At 38.1% G+C, this 21,058-nt stretch overlaps 1 protein-coding gene across 2 annotated transcripts in view; it reads right to left on the bottom strand.

Moving 5' to 3' along the window:
- Positions 1 to 644: 644 nt before the first annotated feature.
- The window catches only part of pcdh19 (protocadherin 19), a 217,355-nt gene continuing 196,941 nt past the window's right edge, over positions 645 to 21,058 (bottom strand). For both annotated transcript variants that reach the window (XM_053506467.1, XM_053506466.1), the window contains exon 5: positions 645 to 4,670. In XM_053506467.1, the coding sequence (XP_053362442.1) occupies positions 4,120 to 4,670 (551 nt within the window). In that variant the 3' untranslated portion in view covers positions 645 to 4,119. The remainder of the gene's footprint in view (positions 4,671 to 21,058) is intronic.

The raw sequence follows: 21,058 nt of genomic DNA on the forward strand, positions 1-21,058 counted from the left end.
GAGTTCAGCAGGGATAACAGCAATTTAATGCTTGTTACTTTTTAACAATACACATTTACTTGTTACATTTCATGTTGAATCAAATAAAGTGAATTATTTATCACCATTTGAATTTTTATGTCATTAAAAAAGGGGAAGCGGCAGTGATACAGGGTGATTCACTTGAAAGAGACCCCAAATATTCTGTAGTAACTAGCTCTAATGAAGCAATCTGATCGGAACCATGTACAATGTTCTTCTCAGTATATGGAGCTTCAAACACGCCAAAATGCCCCTGAGTTGGACTGATAAGGTTGGCGCAAGACAGTCATTATGCCATTTTACCGTTTACCATTATGTTCAAGAACCTGGAGTGCTGCGTTATAATGTGTCTGGCAGAAAATGGAGATCACATGTAATGCAATTAATTACACCTACATTAATGTATGTAGGATATTTTTTGGTATAGATTGCTTCATTATTAATGAGAGATATTACAGAATATTCAGGGACTCTTTCAAGTGAATCACATTGCATATAACTAGCCAATGGGGCAGGTTCCTGCGTGAAAATAATTCTTCATGTTCTTAGAACCTTTTTTCTTTCTTTTTTAAAATATTTTTTATTACAATTTACTCTTGGAATATATTTGTGCCATGAGGGAAGAAAAACATTGGTATAATACCCTGGTCATTTAATACATTCAGTCATCAGCTGACTTCATTTAACACATAAAAAGTAAAATATATATAATGTGTTTGTTAAGTTGGCCAGGTCTGTACAATTAGAAAAAGAGACAATAAAGAAACAAACTGGACAACATTAAATTCTTTAATAGTACAGCCAGCAGTGTACATTCAGTGATAATTCTGTTATTATGCTGAGAGATGCAGTTGGTGAGACCTGCATATTATTCAGTTACAGAAACCAAGTGGATTTTAACCAGCTGAATCTATCTGAATAAGCAAATTTTGAATTATATGATATTAAATTCCTCATTTTATTTCCACTTAATATATGCATTCCTGTCAAAAATACACATATTGGCCTCACTGTGCTAGTCATAACAAATCTATTCTGACACATGTAGCTACATAAAGCTATTACCCATGAACTATAATGAATGCCTTAAATACATCACAAACGAAACAAGTGTACCTTTGCTTATTTCAAAAACAAATGTCTCTTGTCCTGGCTTCAATTTTAACAATGAGCAACAATCTGTTAACTTCTGACATTAATTTACTGCTTGGCCAAAAAATTTTGTGCTCTCCAATTTCATTCAGTTACCTTTAGTCTTGATTACACACAAATGTGGTTTCATGTATGAAAATTATTCCACATGCTCCCAGAACCACTCTTCACAATTTGAATCCTAGAAAATGGCTGTTCCATCAGGTAAGAAAAACTCCATTGATGTGATAACCTGGTCATTCAGTACATTTAGGTTATTAGCTGACTCCATTTTATTGCTGCTTAACATGTCTGAGCCTAGACCTGACTAACTGAAGCAATCTCAGATCTCTGCGCAACAATGCAACAATGGTTGCATTGCTTCATGCACTTCCCTTCTTACCCTGATGCGATCATCGCTCTAGAATAAGTTCAATCTGAATTCATAATGTGGTTACATGATCTTTTTCCATTACTTTTTTGCAAAGTTTAATCTTACTCCCTAGCAAATTCAACCCATGTTTTCTGATTAGCCTCACTTACAGTTGTTTTCTTATGGCCACACAGTTGTTTAGTCCCAATTCTGTGTTGTCATCACATTATGTGCATATTAAAACTCTTTTACTTTCACTATTAAACATGTTTTTTACTGTTGTACAGTACATTTTATTATGAAACTTTAAGTCTTTAAGTGATCTCCATTCATGATTTTCTTTCTGACCACATTACTTCCACAAAGTTGATGGGGTTCAGCATTATTCTTTAAAGTTTGGATAGTGTTTTTATCACAGATCCCGTAATTCCTAATAAGCTGTTTTCTTTGCTTGACGCAGTCTAATCATTTGATCCTTTCTTTTCCTATATCAATGTAAGCTCATTGTACTGTCACACTACTGACACAATACAATTGGTATCGAGATTGATTTTGATTTATTTACTTATTTATTTATTGTTCTATGCATTTAGTGTGAGTCCTTTCCCTGCATTTTGCCCACACAAAAACTAAGGCCTTGTTCAGATTTTCAGCCCAAATATGATTTTTGGTACATCTAGATTGGAATCAGTTTGGAATTGGATTGCTTTCACATATTCTTTCAACAGTAAAAAACAAAAAACAACAAAAAAAAACACATTGAATCTAATTTTTGCAAATCCAATTTGAACTACATCCAGAAACAGTTTAAAATCAGATTAAAATTTTATTCCTAAAGAATAAACAGATTTCAACTGTCATCACTCACAACACACTGTGGAGGTTGTCCACACAATGGTTGAAAAATGAGCAGACAGATGAAAAAAATAGAAATAAAAAAAAAGGAATTTTGCAAAAAATTTAGTTGCTATGCTATGTCTGCTTTTGCGACTATTACTAAATTTTCTGTGCAGGAAAATCAGCTAGCTTAACTGTAGTATGGAAATGGACAATAATAGTCTGTGGACCGAAGGAGGAAGTGACATTTCTGATAATGTTTTGGGGGGACTCATCAGTACAAGCAATGCTAAAGGGAATGTAGAGAGATGATATATGAGCAAATACTGTGCAGCATGTGAGCCTCTGGCGTCATTACCTCAGCAACCAATGTAGCCAGGGTGACAGAGTGTAAAATTTGGCCTGCCAGTCTAAACAGAGCCAAATCCGATCTAATCACTTTCAGTGGACAGTCAGTCCTAAAGATCACAGTTGTGAAACAAATCGAATTGGCCTACAGTCTGAACAAGGCCTTAATGGCACAAGGACTAATCATTAAGAAACTTTTTTTTTACAAGACTCTAATAATAAACACCAGGGGTAACACATTCAACAAAAATCTAAGATCAGTTGAAATCTGTTCAGTCATTTAAAAAGCCTGCTGATTTCAAGTGCATCTTGGTGATAAAAACACAATAGCAATAAATATTACACATTACATCAGATTATTTATAAAAAATCTTTTAGATTTTTTGTGTAACAAATGCTACTGTAGCATTAGTTAAACATGTGTTTATTCATTTATTTTTGTTGTTGTTTTAACTTTTGCAACAAAACATTAAAGGGATTGTCACATAACAGGTTATTAAAAATTATGATAGTAAACCCTATACAGAGATTTGAATAAAAGTGACGATCCTTTATATTCTAGATAAGTAAAACAACAACAACAACCACAACATCATCATTATCATCAACAACAACAAAAAGCACAATGTTTCATTCTCCAGTCAAAAATGGCCACAGAACATTTCAAAGTCAATGATGAGTCACCCCTCCCCCCGATGGAGCATGTTTCACCAACTTTAGTTAAGTGTAAGACATGGATTATTTTTGTTGCATTAAACACATATAACCATTTTATTTACTTAATATATTAAACAGTGTCTTGAGGCAATCTAAGGAGCTTTGTCTTATATGGCAAGGAAAGAAATAGGGTAAAAAGATATCTGCGACACATTCCCACAGATTTGTGTACCATAAATGCTGGGAGTGCTGATTTGGGCAGTGCAGAACATAAGGAGGTTCTCCAGAAGAATGATTATTATCTCTGGGCACAATGGGTCCATTTGGCGGCTGAAGCAAAATGCACACATTATCCAGAAGCTGTCTATTAATGTCTAAAAAAAAAAGTATACTCGGATGGAACTCCTGGTCCACCAAAAGGTCTTTCCTTGGATTAACCAAGTATTGTGTGGGACAAAAATGGTGAAGAGATTAGCATGCACACAGCTAACACTGACCTGCGTGTCCACTGTTTGCAAAAAAGAGAAACATAAGAAAAACAAAAAGGAAATTCCTGTTATAATGAAGCCATGGCCTCTGCTTGAGCCGGGCAGACACATTTTCAGTTCAGCATACTCTTCCTTGGTGCCTAATATAAGTATGAACTCACTCTCTCTAAAGACAAAGCTGTGTGCCCCCTTCTTTCCACCCCATACAAACACACACTGAGAATAATACTTACAGTGAGTGTCTGTGAGCTGTGAGCTATTAAGCTAAAGCACAATGTCCTTCAGGCGCTTGATACTAGGGGATTCTTTCTCCCGTCCATCGTGCAATAGTGTATTGATCTCACTCATGGCTGGCTCACTGTCTTTGCCCTCTGGTTGGCGCAGCACACTATGATTTGCAATGCGCTCAACATTGGAGCGTTTTAATGTGTTGTAGCCAGTGGTTGGCTTGGACTGTGGACTCTTAACATGTGCTGGTGATGTGATGGGGCTGATGGCCTCACGTCCATTTCCAGCCTCACGAATGCCACCAGCTTTAGGGCTGCAGATGCCGGTGGTCATTTCACTTGTTCTCTTGCTTCTTTGCTCCCCCTCCGGCCCATCCTTGCCAAATGTGGCAAAAGTCCTTTTGGTGGTTCCACAGCCCTCATAATGTGGCATATCCATGCCAGTAGCCTCAATAGACAGGGCAATGATGTCACGACTGTGCTCAGGTGACGTGACATGTGCTGCCACTGGCACACGTGGCATCCAGCAGCGATCTGAGTGGCCCAAAATCCGGCACTCGTCCCGGCAGTGGAAGCTTTCCGAGGAATCTGAGTGGATGAGAAATAGAAAGTTATAAAGAGTCATAATAAAGTTGTTAAATTGTTTCAGTCATTTTCCTAGATTCCTGATATTCATGAACAAAGCACAAAGACAAGTTAAGAACATCCACCTTTCATTTCATGCAAGTAGTCTTTATTTAACACAATATCTCAGCATTGTAATTTTCCTCACAGTCAATATCAGTAATGGCAAAATATAATTAATTACTGTCATAGGGGGAAAAGTGCACCCTCTTTCAATTCAGTTTTTTTCAAGGCCTAAATAATGTAGTCTACATTAACTTTGCCAAAAAGGTAATCAACATTTCAAAACCAGGTGTGGAATATTTAAGCAAACCATATAATGTAGTAACATCACCAACTTTAGCTTGAAGGAACAATTTTTGTATGAGTTGATTTAAATATACAGGGAAGTGGTGGCTTAGATGGTTGAGGCTGTGGGTTGCTAATTAGTGTCAGGGGTTTAAGGAGTGCCTCTACTGTGTCACCACTGTTGGGCCCTGGAGCAAGGCCCATAACCCTTACTGCTAAAATGTATACCCAGCCACAGTCCATTTATGTTTACTGCCCATCCCAAGCTTGAAGAAACTTGCATGATTTGTGACAGGATGGGCATCTGGCATAATCTATGCCAGATCTTGTGAATCAACTGATCTGATTTGGTAACCCTAAAATAAAAGGATAAGAATGTAGTCTTTCCACTGAACATTACTGTATCTGATATTGACCTGAAATGGTACATGCCCGCACACTGTTCACGTGGCCACATACCTTACAAGGCCACACACCTCAGACAAAGTTTTCACACAGATTCAGTGAGTTTCCTATGCATGTGGAAGATGGCACGCGCTGTAGAGGTAAGACAGCTCCTTAGACGGTAGTGGACAGTGAGGAAGAATGTAACTTTTTCTCTCTGATCATAAATAGTTGCATTTTAAAGAGCGAATTACTGCAGCAAAGAAGAGACAATGTTTCCAGAAAGCTTACAGTAAAACATGGTCTTTTAATGTCACTTACACAGTTTACAGTGCTTATTATGCTTACATACTTCCTTACGTAGCTTAGTGCAAACATGTTAGCTCACAGTGGCTAAGCTACTGCCTTACTTAGCTTACAGATGTTTGTAAATATCTGTAATGTTAACATTCACCCCATTTTTGGGTAGCCTTAGATTATGGTATTTAGTTCAGTTTTGGTCAGCTTATGACACGGCTACTGGTAATGCTCCTGGGGGCTAAAATACTGCCCCATGTAACTTACAGATATTTGTGAATTTCCACTGTGGTGTAAATGTTTATATTTATTTATATTTAGTACATCTTGCAAATATATGATCAGGTGTAAATGTTTGGAACATATTAAATATGTACACGAATTATATATCTGGTTGAGGGTGGTTGCAAATGTCTCTGAGTTTTGCACTGCACCCTCTGAAGGGCTTTACGGCCCTGAGCAGTGTAATTGCTGTATCAACACAAGCTGATGCAGTTTGTAAGGATGCACTTAATGGCACAGGAGAAAAAGTTCTCTAGTATCCTGGAAAACAGGTGGGACTTTTAACACTAGAAGCGTCGAGAAGACCGCAATGAGAAAAACAATAATAAATACTTCACACTGTATCAACTTCCAGGACCCTCCTTTCATGACTTTTCCTAGATCTTTATGAGACCTTAATGTCTTCTACATTATTAAAAATAGCATGCATATTTATATATTCGCAATCTGCATATACATTTTCTGTTACATGTATAGAATTAGTTTCAGCTGATGGTAGGGTACTTAGTGATAATTAGTTTTAGCCAAATGATTAAAACTAACAAAGGACTATGGCACTCTTTTGAGAAGGGGTTGGGAGGTGTTGATCGTTGGCTACTTGTCCGTCAGAGCCTGCTTGATTCATATTTCATCAAGGAAATCTTTTATCCAATATATATTTATTCTCTACAAGGGCACTAACTGCAAAGGGCAAACTGTTATTTTCTTGTACTGTTATAAAAATTTCTAAATATAAACAAACAAAATACACAGCTTTTTTCTCAGAGGTATATGGAAAAGTGAAGTTGTTTAGCTGTTTAATGTCACTATGCAGATATTACACCCAGTGTAGTTACCGAAATCTTTGGGTTAGTTCTCATTAAGTGGCCCCACATCACTTCCACATTTTCCTCGCTTTTTTTACATGATTCTTACAGTATGTGCGCATAAACAGTAAAACATTTCGCTGGTTTATAATACACCGTGGCCAAGTGCACCACATTGCCGCTGATTAGGCGCGTGGTCCATTGCCTAGCAACACTGAACAAAACAAGGCCTCTTAGTTAGCTAGTTTAGTTTTTCTGTTAATTTATGTTGTAAATGTATGTTGCATGTAGCACCTTGGTCCTGAAGGAACGTTGTTTCGTTTCACTGTGTACTAACTGTATATGGTTGAAGTGACAATAAAGCCTACTTGAACTTGTTTGCTTCGGTTATTACATAGCATAGTTTATTATCTGCTGTGGTAAATCTGATTTATTCAAACACAATAATAAAGCTTTATATTCTCAGAAGTCAGGCTCAGTGTGTTAAGGCTCTGAGTTACGCATCGGAAATTCGGCAGTTCGAGCCCCAGCTCCGCCAGGTTGCCGCTGTTGGGCTCTTGAGCAAGGCCCTTAACCTTGTCTGCTCCAGGGGCGCCGTAAAATGGCTGACCCTGCGCTCTGACCCCTGCCAACTAACAAGGAGCTGGGATATGCAAAGAATAAAGAATTTCACTGTTTAGTAATGTATGTGTGACAAATAAAGGCTGAACTGAACTAAATTGAATCGCTGTTCCTGCTTCATCTAAAGCACTGTCACACTAAAAAACATCCGAGAAGTTCAGAAGCTTCAAATAGAATGAACAAACTAATTAATTTTCTTAAAACGGTATAAAGTCAAGTAGAGCTTTCATTTTTGTTATAGTAGGAAGCCCCTAGATGGACAAAGGAGGAGAAAAAATGGCAGAAAAAAAGTCATGTTTTGTGTCATAACCCCAAACTTTTGCGATATAACCCAAAAAGCAAAAGTTTTGGGTTATATATTTCTTCTGCCATTTTCTTTTTCTACCTTTGTGCTCTTAGAGACTCTGTAGTAGGTTTTCTTAGTTGAATAAAAAAAGAATATTGATAAAAAAAAAGATATATTGCTGATTATCAACGCGGGAATGAATGGCACATTTTCCAAGTGCAAGGTGATCTTATACAGTAGCTAGACTATTTGCTTTGGGTGAAAGGGCCATCTAGCGATCATTGTGTGTCAGCGACAGCTTTCCATTCAAAACAATAGGCGGTCATATGACCGTTGAATCGCGTTAAAAGTAGGTGACACTGGCACGGCGCTTCTAGTGTTAATTCCTGTTAGAAAGATCAGAAGGGAAGAGTGTGGAGACCAGGTGAGGTCCTCGGAGATATGGACTCCACTGAACTTGACGCAGAGTACTGGCTTGACAGCTACCCTGTTGATTTAATGGGAACATGAGTGTGATCGCTAGCTTATTAGAAATCCACAATGACCTCTCTGGTTTCTGACTGGGGAATGCTATGATTTTTCTTTTTGTTGTCACCCGATCCACACACCTGCTAATATAAGGCAGATATTATGTATTAATACTGATGACTAAATCAGTGGTTGCCTGAGCAGCAAATTCACTCTCAGTGTTGCCAACTATTTCAAATGAAAAGTAGCTGAAGCCTGCCCAAAAAGTAGTTAAATGTTGCCAGATGATGTCACACACTAATTTGCATGTCAGTGATGTCATCATGTAGTATCTGACAAGCGTAAGCCCGTCATGTCTCTACTCTCTGAGGCGTCGTGTATTATATTATATTAAAAAATTACATTCAGATGCACAATAAATAGGTTCTTATTAACTTTATGTAGTATACAAAATAATTAACGTTTTCTCAAATTTACTGGCCATCTCAGCAAAAACATTATTTGAAATATGTCCATTTAGATTTGTATGAAAAATATAGTTGACTATTTGTAAAAGTAATACAAACACTTTTTGATAAGATTTTTTTTATTTTTAAATATAACACTGATAATGAACAGTTACATTCTTTTAAACAATCACAGCTTGTGTACTTACTCTTTTTAACTTGTGAAATTAACACATCTGTGAAAGTGACAACAAAAGGGTACTTGGTGTATCATCAGGTAAGGGGAAAGTGGACAAGGAGACTTGGTGGTGGAATGAGGAAGTCCAGGAGTGTATACAGGGAAAGAGGCTAGCTAAGAAGAAGTGGGACACTTAGAGGACTGAAGAGAGTAGACAGGAGTACAGGGAGATGCAGAGTAAGGTGAAGGTAGAGGTGACAAAAGCCAAACAAAGAGCATATGAGGACTTGTATGCTAGGCTAGACAGTAAGGAGGGAGAGGTGGATCTGTACAGGTTGGCAAGGCAGAGAGATAGAGATGGGAAGGATGTGCAGCAGGTTAGAGTGATTAAAGATAGAGATGGAAATGTACTGACAGATGCCAGGAGGGTGATGGGAAGATGGAAGGAGTACTTTAAGGAGTTGATGAATGAGGAAAACGAAAGAGAACAAAGAGTAGAAGAGGTGACTGTTGTGAAACAGGAAGTAGCAAATATTAGTAGAAGTGAGGTGAGAAGGGCGTTGAAGAGGATAAAGAGTGGAAAGGCTGTTGGTCCTGATGACATACCTGTGGAGGTATGGAAGTGCTTAGGAGAGGTGGCAGTAGAGTTTCTGACAAGTTTGTTTAACAAGATCTTGGAGAGTGAGAGGATTCCAGAGGAATGGAGGAGAAGTGTATTGGTACCAATTTTTAAGAACAAGGGAGATGTGCAAAGCTGTGGCAATTATAGAGGTATAAAGCTAATGAGCCAGACAATGAAGCTGTGGGAAAGAGTAGTAGAAGCTAGGTTAAGGGCAGAGGTGAGCATTTGTGAGCAGCAATATGGTTTTATGCCTAGAAAGAGTACATCAGATACAGTATTTGCTTTGAGGATGCTGGCGGAGAAGTACAGAGAAGGTAACAGGGAGTTGCATTGTGTCTTTTTAGATTTAGAGAAAGCGTATGACAGGGTGCCAAGAGAGGAGCTGTGGTATTGTATGAGGAAGTCTGGAGTGGCAGAGAAGTATGTTAGAGTGGTGCAGGACATGTATGAGAGCTGTAAGACAGTGGTAAGATGTGCTATAGGGGTGACAGAAGAGTTCAAGGTGGAGGTGGGTCTGCATCAAGGATCGGCTCTAAGCCCCTTTTTGTTTGCTCTGGTGATGGACAGGATGACAGATGAGGTAAGACAGGAGTCTCCATGGACTATGATGTTTGCAGATGACATTGTGCTCTCTAGCGAGAGCAGGGAACAGGTGGAGGAAAATTTGGAGAGGTGGAGGTATGCTCTGGAAAGCAGAGGAATGAAGGTTAGCTGCAGCAAGACGGAATACATGTGTGTAAATGAGAGGGACCCAGGAGGATCGGTGAGGCTACAGGGAGCAGAGGTAAAGAAAGTGCAGGATTTTAAGTACTTAGGGTCAACGGTCCAGAGCAACGGAGAGTGTTCAAAGGAGGTGAAGAGGCGGGTACAGGCAGGTTGGAATGGGTGGAGAAAAGTGTCAGGTGTGTTGTGCGATAAAAGAGTATCAGCAAGAATGAAAGGAAAGGTGTACAGGACAGTGGTGAGACCAGCAATGCTCTACGGCTTAGAGACAGTGGCGCTGAAGAAAAGACAGGAGGCAGAGTTGGAGGTAGCAGAGCTGAAGATGTTGAGGTTCTCTTTGGGAGTGACAAGGATGGATAGGATCAAGAATGAGTTCATCAGAGGGACAACCCACGTTAGATGTTTTGGAGATAAAGTCAGAGAGGCCAGATTGAGGTGGTTTGGACATGTTCAGAGGAGAGATTGTGAATATATCGGTAGAAGGATGCTGAGGTTAGGACTGCCAGGCAGGAGGTCTAGAGGAAGTCCAAAGAGGAGATTTATGGATGCAGTGAGAGAGGACATGAAGTTAGTTGGTGTGAGAGAAGAGGATGCAGAGGATAGGGTTAGATGGAGGCAAATAATTCGCTGTGGCGACCCCTGAAAGGGAACAGCCGAAAGATAAAGAAGAAGAGTGAAAGTGACAACAATTATAGCACTATTGAAATTTATTGCTACCTAAATTACAAACAATTATGCATGTTAACAAATATTAGTAAATTAACAGTTATGAAAAACAATTTGAGCTAGCAGTTTAACTTGAATGTGATATGTGTGTGTTGCTAGGCATCTATCAGGAAGGTGGTTCTTCTTGGCTGGTTAGCTGTACAGTGTTTTTTCCTCTGGCATTCTTTGATTTCCATTTAGATGATTTACAGATTAGCAAGTAAATTATTTTCATCTTCACTGTCCAGCTGCTTTGTCACTGAGCTGGTATCAGCAGAAGTTGACAGGTGTAGCTTTAAAACTGTATGCTGCAGTTAGCCTAATACAATATTGTTTCCAATGCTGAAGCACTAAACATGATTTTGTTTTAGTCTATTCGCTGAACACAACGCGACAGCACCCTCCAAGGTGAACATCCACAGAACCCCGAGTTACTGTAATCCCTCTTCTCACCCTTCAATTAAGATACAGGTAGGTGTGAAGTTATCAAACCCCTTTTTTTACCGCAAGCTATCAAAACCTTAGAATTGAGGGCTTTAAAATGATTTAAAAAGACCGAGCAGACCTACATGAAAGGTCTTCATGAATGTTTTCGTATCGTTGCCGTGAAAGTTTCATGTTTTTATCAGCGTTTAAATTATATTGCTTTTTCGTTTATACAATCATAATATTAATAGCAACTAGTTTTTACATCTTTAAACTATTTGGCTTCGCATTTTTTCCCATTTTTTGCGCTTGTTGGAAAACGCTAGTTTCTTCTTCTAAGAACAACAAACGAAATTCAGCTCAAAACAACTAAACTCTGACTCAGGTACGATATAATGGATAATATTCAGCTTGTTCAGTGTGTGGAGTGCAGGATGTTTGGACATTCTTCCTCCGTCGTTAGTGATAATTTTATTACATTTAAATGCAAATAATACACCCTCCACAGGTGTGAATCTGCTGTTCTCACCTTTACACTCAGAGAAACTAAAATTAACCCCTCCCCACTATGCATGGTGGGGAGGATCTTGCTTCAGGCTTCTTCTTAAATGTGTGTAAATTTAAAATCTACTGGATTCTACATTCTAAAATTGACATTGTTATAATTTTTAATCCCTGGAATGCGATTTTCTTTTCATAACATGCATTGTATTGTTATTAATCATTCCACACTGTTTTTAATCACTCTACGATGTTTTAATTTTAGATTTTATTTAAAAAGAAATAAATAAACCAAATAAAATTATTGCATTTGTATTTACCCTTCTAAAATAGCATTAAAAATGATGGGTTGTGTATCGAGCAATTAAAAACAATACAAGGCATGTTATGATAAGGTAACTTTCTATTTCTTCCATTCCAGTGATTAAAAAACTGTAAAAATTTAAATTTTGGAATCCACAGATGCTTAGTGGTCCAAACACAACGTAATAATCTTTGTATGATAAAATGACTCGTGGCATGAATCTACACGAAGCGCTTCAGTTTCAGATAATCATTCAACTCTGAACTTAAACAGCAAAACAACATGATAATAATAATCAACAGAATAATTTTGTTCTACATGCGTATAGCTTTGTAAACCTACATGCGTATAGCTTTTCCAATTACACATGATAAAATCTAAAGGTGTTAACGTTTACTTTGCTTAAATTCGATCCTAATAAAATTTAATTTAATTTAAATTCTACATTTGTATTGTAATTTTAATACTGTGATTATGAATAAGTTTAAATACAAAGATAAGAACTAAGATTAAAAGGCTGATAAATGCGTGTGCAGATATGAGCAGATTTATTAATAAAACTACAGACATGAAATGCAACAAACACAAAAATATGTGCTACTCGCTGAATACAACGCGATAGCACGCAGAATACCCGGGCTTTGACTGTCCTTTTTCATTCATTAGTACTGTAGTAGTACACTAAAAAAATGCTGGGTTTCCGTGGTTTCTCGCTTGGTTGTCTATGCTCGGTCAAAATTCTGTGTCATTTTGGTTACTTTAATTACAAATGTTGGGTTGCTTTTGCTATGAATACTAAAAGTGCTGCATGAATAAACTCTGCATGATTAAAAAGAAATGTCTCAGTTTCCTCCCTTTTGTTCCGGTGTTTATGCAGTAAACTCATGGGTGAACACAATGATTAAGGATTTAATTAAACACGAATATATATACACTTGCAATCAGAAATATTCAATCCCCTCACCTCAATAGACAATATAGTGATGTTGATAAAAGATAATGAAAAAAAATGAAAAAAAAAAAACTCATGAAATATCAAAATATTTATTGATACATATTCAAGTTATTTTGACAACAGAAGACGAGTGTAACGGGTAAAAAAATAAACCTCTTGTTAGAATTTACACAAAATTGTTCATTTCCTATACCTCATGTAAGTGCCTGATTGAGATGAGCCCTTTTCCCTTTAAATCCTGTAATGTCACCTAAAGAATTTCCTGTTTTGTCCCCTCCTTTTCCCTTTTCCTGATGGAACTGTATGGAAGAGGTATGTTGTTTCTGACTCCCTGTAATCCAATTTAATCTTTATTTTTATTAACTATTTTATTTCTATATTTTAACCCCAATTTGTGTGTATAATGTTATTTTATGTATTTGAGTAATTATTTTCTGCCATTTTTCATTTTTTTGAGTTCTATTAATAATTTTGGCTTAAACATGTGGAAATCTAGCACATGACGTACATCACGTTTATTTTATAGAAAACAAGTGCAATTTTCACTCAAAGGCTGTTTGTTCCTTTATGTGTCAGGTATGGTTCTTTATATTTAATTTTCAAATTTATTTACATATGTTGAATCATTTATGCTGTTATTCTGCCCTTTTTCTGATGGAACTGTATGGAAGAGAGAACAAGGGCAATTCTCACTCAAAGGCTGTTTGTTTCTTTATGTGTCAGAGAGAGAAGAAATGAAATGCTTCCAGTGAACCGCCACCTGTGTCCCGTGTCTGATTCACACAATGCAAAGTAAAGTTTAACTGGAGTGACCGGTTACACGAGCAGTATTATTTAACCCCCAGCTTCAGTACCTTGTGAAGCGCACTTTAGTTTTTATAACTTCTAACAAGCATTTTCGATAAGTGCTGACAAGCTTCTTGCACCTCTCAATTGGAATCTTAGCCCATTCTTCTGATGCAAAAGTCTCTAACTCAGTGATGTTTGATGCCTTCCGTGCTGCAACTGCCTTCTTCAAATCCCACCAGAGATTTTAAATTGGATTTAAATCTGGTGACTAAGAAGGCCACTCCACGACACTACAGCATTTCTTCCCCAACCAAGCTTTGGTTGATTTGGAGGGATGCTTGGGATCATTGTCTTGCTCGAAGATTCAATGATCACCAAGGTTTAATTTTTCAACAGAAGGCATCACGTTCTTCTTTAAAATGACCTGGTATTTCTGGGAATCCAAGATGCCAGGTACACAATCAAGATTGTCAGTTCCTGTCGCGGAAAAACAGCCCCACATCATTATTGACCCATCTCCATGCTTGACCGTGGGGATGGTATTCTTTTGGTCATAAGCCTGACCTTTTGCACGCCAGACATACTGCTGGTCCAAAAAGTCCAAAAAGTTCCAGTTTGGTTTCATCAGTTCATATAACTGTCTCCCAGAACTCTGTAGTTTTATACAAATTCCTACTGGCTTATTTTAGTCAACTCCTAATATTCCTTGAGGTCAAGAGTGGAGTGTGTCTTGGGGTCCGGCCATGACATGCTTGGTTATTCAATGCACGTCTTATAGTTGCCACTGAAGCACTTGTACCAGCCTTCGTCATATTATTCTGTAGCTGTCTTGCAGGGGTTTTCCTTAGCTGACTAAGTTGCTAAGGGCCCTTGATGAAATTGTGAATTTTCCTCCATGGCGAGGCAGGTTTACAGCTGTTCCATAAGTTTAAAACTTCCTTATAATGCTCCCAATTCCAATCTCTTGGAATGTTAAGTCTTTTGGAAATCTTCTTATACTTAGGGCCCTTCAGATGTGATGAAATAATCTCCTCCCTTAGCTTTTGTGGAAGATCCTTTGTCTTTCCCATGATTGCAACTCACCTTGAACGCCTTCATGTTCGGGGTTTATATATGCATCACAACTGAAGCAAATGAAGGATCGTTATAGAGTTCCCAAAGGCTTAATGATGTTTCAGCTCCACTTCAGGCCATAAAAAACTGTCAGAAAGCTTTAAAAACAAGAATACTATATAGGGGTTGAATAACTGTGACATGGCGAACTTAACAAATTATACTGTTACACACAAATTCTACTACATACATTTTCTGTGTTGATTTTATCCATCACTAAACTCCTTAAGAAGCCATCCAAAGCAGAATCCTGCACTTTGACAAGATTTTTATTTATAAATCCTTAAAAGTCTTAGAATTTGGAAGTCTGGAATTTAATTCAAATCCAACATTTACTGGTTAGTGATTGGTGCATGGGCGTCAACTCGCACGTTCTGTAATATTCCATTGTCATTCATAATGCCGTTGTTTTAGAGCTCTTTACCAAAGCATTCGTTAGTTAGTAAGTAAGCAAATAAAAGATAAATGAATAAATAGCTTTAAATGGTCCTTCAGTGTAGTAAAAGTGTATATATATATATATATATATATATATATATATATATATAATGAAAATATGTATAAAGTACATATAGTTAAAAATATAATTCATATATTCGTGTTTAATTAAATTCTTAACATTTTAATGGTTAGTGATTGTTGCAGACATTCACACTATTTTGGGGGGGGGGGTGATTGTACAGGCTACTTTATGCTGATCAGCAGTCGGCGCCCCGCTGACTCAACCAGCAGATCAAAGTAGTAGTTATCGGCTATGACATGTAGCCTTCTGAGTTTGGAGGCCAGAGTTGGTTGGTTGGAAGCACATTTGAAGGAGAAGATAACGTCACAAACACACACAACTCTCCGTGCACATACACACACACAATCTCTCCATGCAGATAACAACCGAGCAACAGGGCTTCACTTAATAATACACCTGGCCATAAATAAAAATAAATATTTAGGACTAAAAAGATGCTTTAAAATTTATCTAAAATTTCTTAATGGGCGTGTATAAACAGCGAGATGATTGTCTTAACAAAGGGATGATAAACGCATGCGAAAAAATGCAGACATGAAGGACTATACTCGACAAGAATATAGAGAATAGGAATCATGTTTATAATAAAATAATTAATTAAATGATAAAATTGTATCAAATAAGAACTTTATTATAAATTTATTTATACTTTAATTTGCCAGAACAACCAAATTTTTCATTCACTGCTGAAGTACTTAAAGTACCCCAATTATGTCATTTTAGAGGTTGCTAATATTCCTTAATGAGTCTTTAAAAACAGGTTTTTATGTATGCAAGGTCAAAAAACACTTTAGTTTAAAAATAGATTAAATTTTACCCCATTTCGAAATGATTCGTAAACGACTCGTGTGAAGCAGTTCGAATATTCAGTTTGTCTAAACCCCTCCTTTCCATGAGCCCTCACTGCTGTGATTGGTCAGATGGTCCGGTGATCTATGATTGGTCTACCGCTATAGCGTGTGTCGGAAAACAAAACGCCCATGATCATAACAGAACAACAGCTCTGGAGATCCGACAATACATAGAAAAGATGGCGTCAGTTTTACCGTGTAATGACCAGCTAATTTTATATTAACTGTGGCTACAAAAATTGGGAGGTCTTTTATCTTTTCTGCTCTCTTCTGCTCTTTCTCTTCCCTCTCTCCCCCTCGCTCTCCTTCCCTTTTTCTGTCGAGCTACACATGACGTTCCTGAGCTGCCAGTGATTCAGACTCCCTCTGCCCTCCGGACCTGTCTGACCCATTCTGGTGCCCCGCTTCTGGTTGGAGATCTCGTCACATGGATGCCCTGTATGTCTCTTTGGGATGCGTCTCGTGTCTGGGGATTGTTCTCTCTATCTAGAAGACGGTTCTTGCCTCGACCGGTGTTGGCAGCTGTTTCCCTGAGGACTTGACCGTTCGATAGTTCAGGACTTGAACTTCATAAAAGTCTACCTGAGTTTTCAAAAACTAACTGGACTCCATATTAACATCAGTTACCATCTACTGTTATGCTGAACTGCCTGCCACCTAACACACAGTATGAATGCAGATCAATTCCTGCTCTCTGTTTCACCCAAATGAGGATGGGTTCCCTGTTGAGTCTGGTTCATCTTAAGGTTTCTTCCTACTACCATCTCAGGGAGTTTTTCCTTGCCACTGTCTCCCTCGGCGCGCGCGTGTGTGTGTGATGCGCAAAGTGCGCATGCTTCGTGTCCTTACTCTTTGTGTGTGTGTGTGTGATGCACGAAGTGGGCATGCTCCGTGCCCTTACACTTCGGCCATTTTCCCTTAGGGGCTTGCCGTAGATAGGCATGCGCACTAAAAGGATTTCGTGTGCTTTTATATTACAAAGTGTTTAAGTGAACCCCGGCATGCTCGGTCACATTAACAAAAGTGTTATAACGTTAATAATAAGATGGCGGGCAAGTTGTTCGTGAAGTACAACGTGGGCGGACATTATGCAAATATGTTACGGAGTGACGTGGATCAGAGTAAAAATAGATTTGCTAACGACTTGTTTAGGCGAATGTGAGCCGACTCTTTTTTTTATAGACTTCATGACGCACTCCATGAAAGAAAATATTTTAAAAAGCATAATAGTGGCACTTTAACCCTTAGGACTCTAAGGGTGTTTTGGAGTCCTGAAAAGATTCTGACATGTCCTGGCATTTGTGTATTTTTCAGTTATTTATAAACATATAAATGTCAAAATTTTGATAACATTTTATTTACCACAAACTGGGCAACAATAATATATGATCAGCATGTATGTACAAGTTTGTATATTGGAGGAAAAAACAGTTATGCGTGATTTTTGAAAATAAAAAAAAAATAGGTCACTGAAATAAGACCACAAAACACAATTTTGTGCACAAGAATTTTATCTTGTAGTGTAGAGGTTTTACTTCAAAATGATGTGACAATCATCTCGCTCACTCATGTACAGAAAACAATACATTCATTTACAATACATTTTACTTTTTGTTTAGAAAGGCCGTATGCAAGGAGATCATGAATGATGCTGTAATTCACACCAGAGAAGACAAAGAACCGCATAATGAGCTGTATAATTACCCCTTTCAGTCAGGTATGGGACAGAGGAAAGTGCTACAAAAAATTTTAAGGACAGAAACACATTTCTTTCTTTGTGGTTTATTTGGAATAACTTAAAATTCACTTGCAAAAATTCCAGGAACAGTTCAAAATAAATGCAAAACTAAAAATAAAAAACTGCAAAAAGTGCAAATAACATTCAGGGTAAAATGGTGCAAACAAAAAACAGTGTAGAAAACATTTACACATTCAGGGTATAAATGGTGCAAAACTGCAACAGGCACAGTACAAAATAAAAACTGAAGAAAAAAAGACAGAAATTTAGGGTAAAACAGTGCAAGATAAAAAAAAACTGTGCAAAAACATATATGCAGGGTAAGCACTGGTGGCAGCAATGTCCCAGAAGTGTACAAAAATGTTTCTGTACTACTTCATTGTTTTGTGCTGTGCAGTGTAGTACTGTGAGAGCTGATCACAGAGATCAACCCCCCATGTGCTGGTTGTACGCAGTCACAGGTGCAGGAAATGGAAATGTCTTTGTAGTCCATGTACCTTGTAATTTTACCCTCATCTTTACCATATTTACTGTATAAGCAAAATGGATGGTAGAACAGACAGCTACTTTCTGTGTGTCCATCCACTTCACAAATACAAATTTGAACGGTGCTTGCGTGTCCTGATGTGAGGTGCTGGTGAAGGCAAGGGTGATGCTGACACATTCCTAAAAACAAATAAATAATGTTAGTCTATACTGTTCAGAGTAAATGGATGTACAATTAATAATGGACGCACAATATATACAGAGTGGCCCAAAAAATGTATCCACACTTCAACATAAAAAATATACTGTACACCTGTCTTCTGTAGGTCACATGACAGCATCAATGGTGGTGATACACCTAACATTTTTAGAGGAAAGATAATACTACACACTGCCGCCATAATTTAATTTGAGTTTAAAAAAAAGGCCATAGATAACAATTGTAAAAGTGTGTATACATTTTTGTGCCCCTCTGTGTCAGTTGATGGGCAATAGGCTGGACAAATATCTGTCGATGGCCCATAGACCATGTAGTGCATCTCAAACATTTACACCTGAGACATTAGTAAACACCATCCACTGGACATGCTTTAGGTATTTGTAAATACCACAGAAATATTTGTAACACCACAGAAATATTCATAAACATCTTTTAGCTACATACAGTAAGGCAGTATTTTAGCCAACTGGAGCTAGCTTGTTTGTGCTAAATAACATTACCAATAGCAGTGTTATAAGCTAACCAAAATGAACCATATATATATATATATATATATATATATATATATATATATTAGCAACCATAATCTAAAGCTATCCAAGACGAGGTGAAAAACATTAGAAAATTTATAAACATCAGTAAACTCCATAAGGCATTAGCTTAGCCACCGGGAAAGTTTGCTACAGTACATAAGGCAGCATGTTAGCAGTGTTATCTACATGTTACATTAAACTATGTAAATATCATTGAAAGCCAATGTGTCACATTAACTGCCAAAAGCTAGCTGAAGTGAAAAAAAAAATTTACTAATATTAATTTAATATTATCAGAATAATGCAACCACGGAGGCTGTTAACACAAATATAATTTCCATATCAGATCGGTCGCGGCCAGAGTTAACAATGACCACCACCGGTGCTGTTGACCTACCAACCAAATTGGGCTACTGGTGGTCGAAAAAGGAGGGGAGGAAGGCGTGTTTGAAGGCAGAGAGAGAAAAGGAAAGGCAGGAGTTTAGGAGTGATGGTAGGGACTTTGAATGTTGGGACTATGACAGGAAAGGCAAGAGAGTTGGTTGATATGATGCAGAGAAGGAAGGTGGAAGGTGGATATACTGTGCGTCCAGGAGACCAGGTGGAAAGGTAGCAAGGCTAGAAGATTAGGATTAGGGTTCAAATTGTTTTACCATGGTGTGGATAGAAAAAGAAATGGAGTAGGAGTTATTCTGAAACAGGAGTTTGTAAGGAACGTTCTATAGGTGAAGAGAGTATCAGATAGGGTAATGGGTCTGAGGCTGGAAATTGAAGGGGTGATGTTTAATGTTGTTAGTGGCTATGCACTACAGGTAGGAAGTGAGTTAGAAGAGAAGGAAACATTCTGGAGTGATTTAGATGAAGTGATGCAGAGCATCCCTAGAGGTGAGAGAGTGGTGCTTGGTGCAGACTTTAATGGACATGTAGGGGAAGGGAACAGAGGTGATGAAAATGTGATGGGCAGGTTTGGTCTTCAGGACAGGAATGTAGGTGGACAGATGGTGGTGGACTTTGCAAAGAGGATGGAAATGGCAGTAGTAAATACTTTCTTCCAGAAGAGGCAGGAACAAAGGGTGACATATAAGAGTGGAGGCAGAAGCACTCAGGTGGACTATATCTTGTGCCAATGTTGTAATCTGAAAGAGATCAGTGACTGCAAAGTGTTGGTAGGGGAGAGTGTAGCCAGACAACACAGTATTGGTGGTGTGTAAAATAACCCTGGTGGTTAGGAAGGTGAAGGGAACAAAGGCAGAGCAGAAAAAGTGGTGGAAGCGGAGAAAGGAAGAATGTTGTGTAGTATTCAGGGAGGAGTTGAGACAGGCTATGGGTGGTCAGGAGGTGCTTTCAATTGACTGGACAACTACAGCCAATGTGATCAGGGGGACAGGTTGGAGGGTACTTGGTGTATCATCAGGTAAGGGAAAAGTGGACAAGAGGACTTGGTGGTGGAACAAGGAAGTTCAGGAGTGTATACAGGAAAAGAGGGTAGCTAAGAAAAAGTGGGACTCTGAGAGGACTAAAGAGAATAGACAGTATTACAGGGAGTAAGGTGAAGGTAGAAGTGGCAAAGGCCAAACAAAGAGCATATGTATGCTAGATTGTATAGTAAGTAGGGAGAGATGGATTTGTACAGGTTGGCAAGGCAGAGAGATAGAGATGGGAAGGATGTGCAGCAGGTTAGAGTAATTAAAGATAGCGATGGAAATGTACTGACAGATGCCAGGAGGGTAATAGAAAGAAGTGCTTTGAAAAGTTGAGGAATGAGAAAAACGAAAGAAAACAAAGAGTAGAAGAGGTGACTGTTGTG

The sequence above is a fragment of the Clarias gariepinus genome, chromosome 10, assembly GCF_024256425.1.
Source record: "Clarias gariepinus isolate MV-2021 ecotype Netherlands chromosome 10, CGAR_prim_01v2, whole genome shotgun sequence".
Lineage (NCBI taxonomy): Eukaryota > Metazoa > Chordata > Actinopteri > Siluriformes > Clariidae > Clarias > Clarias gariepinus.